Here is a 5,647-nt window from a genome sequence, read left to right on the forward strand (position 1 = left end):
TGGATCCCATGACACAATACAAAAGTTTTTTGACCTTGACATATTTTTGGTGAGTTATTTGCTATGGTTTCTGGCTGCACTTTGACATGTATGTCCTTTCCACTAAAGCCTCATAACTATTTCACGTGTAAATGATATTTTAAAAGAAATAGAGAATCTAGAAAGTGCTAAGTTGCAAGTGCATAGGCCAAGTGCAAGCATCTCCAATCTATTGCATTAGGAGAAAAAGCATGATAAATTAATTATCATTAAATTTTCAGATAGAACATTCCACCCATAATGAGAAAATGATCTGACTCTAAGAAAGTTAAACTCAATCAGGAGAAACGCTACCTCATAAAAAGAATTAAACAAACCAAACAATTCATTTTTTTATTTTTTATTTTTCATAGTTATAATGATAAACACAAATTTAATCTAAAGCAGCAATTGTAGCGTTGCTATATTGACGAGATTTGTGACCAGCAGCGTGGGCTGTGAGAAGAATGGCGAATGATCAGATGGAAGCTCAAGCACTAACTTTGGTGGCGTTCTCTGTATGAGATCTTCCTGATCAGCGGGCTGGAGTGCGTGATCAAATGTTGCCTTGATGAAGTAGCGAGGGACTCTGCCATAACGAGCCTTTGTGAAGTTGACGGTGGGATCAAGAAACGGGAAGGACTTGAGGAGCGTTTTGGCGAGCACCACATCCTGCCCCAGGAAAAACATACTTGGTTTACATGGCCTGTAGCAACAGTATAGCACACCTTGGTTGGAGAGGTGTTGTAGAGGAAGTTTTGGACCGTGGCAAAGTTATACCTCACTGAAACCGGTGTGCTCGAGCCGTTTGCGTTCTCCACGATCACGTTGTTTCCAAAAGTTTGAAATATCTAAACTAGATCAGATAACTCAATTGTCAGGAACTCTTCAATCAAACGAACGACTAGAAAGAAGATACCTGCTTGAAGAGAGTGGCAGCAATTGGCCCACTGGGAAGCATCAAAGCAGAGAGGTATACCGCCGCTGCAATCTTCTCGGGATACATCTCGAGAACCAAAGTTAAGCTTAATCCCGCAAGGCTGCTGCCAACAAGAACCACCTGAATCAATGCAAGGAAAAGCTCATTATCGCCACCAAAAAGAAAAAGAAGAGATCATAAAGTTTTCAACAGCAACAACAACAACAACAACAACAAAACAACATCATCAACAACAATAACCTTTTCGTTTGCCGGCAGAGACTCCAAGATCTGGATCAATGGAGCCGAGTATTGCTCCAAAGTTTTCACTTCTTGGACGTCCGTACGGTCTCTTCCAGCGCTTGCCAAGTCTGGAGCATCCACTTGATGTCCTGCTGCTTGGAGTCTCTGAGTGACTTTGAACCAGCTCCACGCGCCCTCTCCCGCTCCATGGATGAGAACAAAGTGGAAACCAGCATTGGATCGAGCGAGCAAGAAAGACAACAGAAAGACGAAGATTAGTGCCAAGGTCTTCATCCCTCAATATCTATAATCAGGAAGAACCCCACAGACTCTTTGGTACCGTGCGAATGAGAGGACTGCTCAATTTATGCACAAAACCTTCTCCTCTCATCGTCAAGAGCTGATCTAACTCGCCTTTTTGGCGATGCCGACACAATTGATTCGATTTACCTGAAGGCAAGGACTTTTTGGCAGCAGTATCTATCTTATTCCATAAATCTGGTTGCTTACCTTCGAAGATCCACTTGTGTTACTGACTTGCAAATGAATTTCCACCACTGAAATAAATGGAAGAGCAAAACACATCACTCCTACAAACAATTTTCAACACCAGCTTGACCTTTTTGCAACCTTTTTGGCGCTCACTCGGACGTGAAACAATTGCTCTTGTACGGAAGAACGTCGCCAAAACTTCGGTAACAGTGAACAGGATCTTGACCGTGGGAGCTTTTTTCCAGAGTCCACCGCTGGAGTCCCAACTTTAAGACAGCGACTTAGAAGACAGCAGGTCTCTGGAAGGATGGAAGTGCTCTTCTTACCAACTTTTCCTTGTCAACTTCTACCTGAAGAATAAACGAGCTCTCGAATCCTCTCTCGTGGTTTCGGTTTTCATCGAGAACGCAAGGTTACAAGGGGAATCCTGCAGCCTCCATGTCTCATCTCCAATTGCCGAAGCTCTGGTGCCGGACCCCAAGTTCTTGTCGTCGCCAACAATGCCGGATATCTCTTTGGCCAGGATAAGCCGCTCAATCATCAGCCGCTAGGGACTTCGCAGTGGCAGTGTGGCTTCCAGGGAGTCGAAAGCCGCATTGGTCCAGTGTTGCCAGGAATTGATGATCTGTCCATCATCATCCTTCGTTAGAGGAGGAGTTTTCGAGCAGATGCCTCAGCACAACATACTGCGAAAGTATTCCGATAAGACAATTGTAATGTTGTTGAATCCACGACCTTACGGGATAAGAAAGGGAAGAATTCTTTGTGCTAGTAAATTTATGACTCGCCGTCCTCAAGAGTGATTTACACTTCTACAATTTGAATGTTAAAGCTGCATTTGAAGTGTATTTTTTGCATGAAGACACGTGGCATGTTCTGCAAGCTCTTGCAGCAGCCAGCGAAGGACTTGGCAAAGCTCTCACTAACGAATCCATCATAGGACCAAGGTGGCCTAAATCGCAGTGGCTCAAATTGCTCGATGCTCCAGACGATCTCGTGGAGAATTACTCACTGGTCTCCTGCGAGATGGCGCGGCTGGAGCAACACTGTGTTCTTGTGATCGTGGCGTGGAATGGGCAGAGTCTTCAATTTAAAAGCTGAACTTTGGCCCCAGCGTTGGTTAACCACGGTTAGCTAGGTAGCAGCCATCTGACCAGATGTCACCGCAGTAAAGCGTCGTGCTGCAGCGAGCAAGCTTTGTGAACTTCAAAGAAACCCTGCATTAGGAATTATCATAGCAGCCAACTGCAACAACATCAAACTTCCTGGAGCAGCTAAAATTAATATGTTATTACAGTCCCATGGGACTTTGTTTCCCTAGCCTCATGTATCTTGTTCATCTCGAGCATTCTCAACTTGCTTGAAGAACCATGCCACTGACTGTGCATAACGGGACAGTCAAACAAAACGTGGTATACATCTTCCACCAATATATGCAAATGCGGAGAGGTCGAGGAAGAAGTGGGCGTTGGTGGCGACCATTTTCCACCTGAAGTCTGTCTGTAAGCTGCAATAGTGTGGCGAACCCCAAGGAGCACAATGGTGGTATCCTATGAATCCCAGTATACCACTTGGGTTAACAAATGCCCAGTATATGTCGTACTGCATCGTTTGAGAGGTTCTGTTTTATCTAGTCATCCATTTTTCCACGTCTGAGAACAGGTCTGACACAACCGGTACATGCCTCTGGCCATCCTCGAACCACACCATCACCAACTTCAAACTTCAAACAAAACTCTAGATACATGCAACATCATCGTGATACCCTTGCTTCAAGCGAAGGCCTCACCTACATTCCACCTCCTACAAAGACATTCCACCTGCTTCAAACGAAGGCATCATTTACATAAATTACAGGTCGGATGCCTTGCGTGGCCCTCATGACCTTTATAAAGAGCCTGTAACATAATGACTTTGTGACACTCTAAACATTAAGCAAAGCTAAACTTACATGAGCGTGATCAGCATAGTTAAAGCGAGCCAAGAGATCCATGAATAATCCTTTATTTATTTAAGGCATGGGATCAAACTTCCAATTAAAAAGATAGCAGTTATTAAAATTTCTAATATTTCATAGCAATAACTATGAAGATTTTAGTTCTTTTTACATTTATACTATTTATTAAGTGGTCATTCAACATCAAGCATTTATTCTTCCTTTTTAATTATAACATTTATATCATGTTTAATTCTAAAGAGAGGTATAAATAAAGTGGTGAGGTCCAAGTGTATGGCTACAATACCATATACTAATATTAGCATAGTGGGATTTTGGTAGGGACTAGTTGCTCCTATATATAACTTAGGGTTTTAGACTAATTAATATGCACATTTTTCTCTTTCTATATTCCATGCACTCACATTGGTAAAGGTGTAAAGAAGCTTTGCTTGTCCCTGAGAAGTGTTAGGATTTGGGATTTTGGTTTAAATCTAACTTTTGCATTGTCTAGATCTCCCTTTTTTTATTGTTTTTCTCAATTTTTTCTCTTTTACTCTTTCCTTTTTATTCATCTTCATGGTAGAGTAGCAACTTCCTTCTCTTTTGACTCTAGAGCAATAGTTAGTGTAATTGTTTGATGCTATGTAGTTGCAGTTAAACAATTAGACTCAATTAATGGCAGCATTCATAGTGCATGGTACAACTCTTCTTCAATGGTTTGAATGTAACCACTCATGAGAATTGAAGTATTTTTCGAATGTTTTCAAACATGCATCTAGACGTGTAGACGATTACCACTTCAATGCTGTCCTTTAGAGACACATAAGAAACTCACACAAATGTCAAATATCATCCCAAGAATGATATGTGGCAATCACCGTGAAGTGATTAAACCGATGGTACACATCATCCCTAGGATTCCCACAAAAGAACTCTAATTGAGGATTTATGTATGCACTTGCTTTAGCCACCCTTGACAATGCCCTTTGCTTGGCATAATGTTATGAGATGTCACCTCTTTCATTTCTTTTTCAGCTCCACTTCCTGTGGGAGATTGTCTTATTCCAATTGAGGTTAATACTACTATTGCTTGAGTTCAAGGAACTTATTTTATAACAAGAAGTTTTTTATTATTTTCTCTATATTAGTTGATATAGGCTTAAGTTTATCTTTTATTGCTTAGCATATTGCCACACGTTGCTATCTACATTTGTGTCGTGCGGCATAACTAGTTGTCATTTTTACACATATATGTATATGAGATGAGGGAGACCTGGTTGTGCATGTAGGCAATCTTGAGCTTGAGTTGTAGTCATTGCGGGTGGTGCCAAGTCAAGCTTTTGACCTCATCCTTGGTATAGATTGGTTGCAGCACAATCATGCCAAGTGTGATTTTGAGGTTTCTCCCCCTTATTTCATACTTTCTGATATTTCTTCTATTCCTTTCACTTTATACATTTTTATCCCTCTGCTTTTACCTCTAATTCCATCACTTTTGTTTCCCTTTTACTTCCTTCTAAGTTTCTGTCTTATTTTTTTGCTTTCCTTTTTTGATCGCTTTGACGGTCTTTGTGTTGTAGTAGTTGACTGACTCATAAAGGAATATGCCAAACTCTTTAAATTTGACCTATCATTTGGGGCTAAAATTGCAACACGTCATCCTATTCGAACTGGGGATGTTCGTCCAATCAAGGTTTCTATTTGTTATTGATCACCTAAATAGATCAAGATTTTACATGCAAACGTCAAAGAAATGTTGGAAAAGGGAGTTATTCAAAAGTCATGGAGTCCTTGGGCATGTAAACTTCATCTTACAACAAAACTTGATGGGAGTATTCATTTTTGCATTGACTATCGTTTATTAAATGAAGTAACTATCCCGGATGTATACCCTCTTCCTCACATTGCTGATCTATTGGATCATTTGAGGAGAAGTTATTAGTTCACCAAGTTAGATCTTGCTTTTGGGTACTGACAAGTATTGATAGCCAAAGAAGATATTTCTAAGACTGTTTTTTATATGAGTTCATGGTGAT

The 5,647-nt window shown here is 40.9% G+C and overlaps 1 protein-coding gene across 1 annotated transcript; it reads right to left on the minus strand.

The window, feature by feature from the left end:
• Window positions 1-417: 417 nt before the first annotated feature.
• On the minus strand, window positions 418-1,481 carry LOC9656350 (putative methylesterase 13, chloroplastic). Its single transcript, XM_024678739.1, has 4 exons — window positions 1,199-1,481; window positions 938-1,078; window positions 747-869; window positions 418-690 (listed from the first exon to the last, which is right to left on the minus strand). Exons 1-4 carry the CDS (start codon window positions 1,472-1,474, stop codon window positions 418-420), a joined length of 813 nt encoding a protein of 270 aa, XP_024534507.1. The 5' UTR covers window positions 1,475-1,481.
• Between the last annotated feature and the right edge of the window lie 4,166 nt (window positions 1,482-5,647).

The sequence above is a fragment of the Selaginella moellendorffii genome, unplaced genomic scaffold (assembly GCF_000143415.4).
Source record: "Selaginella moellendorffii unplaced genomic scaffold, v1.0 SELMOscaffold_23, whole genome shotgun sequence".
NCBI lineage: Eukaryota > Viridiplantae > Streptophyta > Lycopodiopsida > Selaginellales > Selaginellaceae > Selaginella > Selaginella moellendorffii.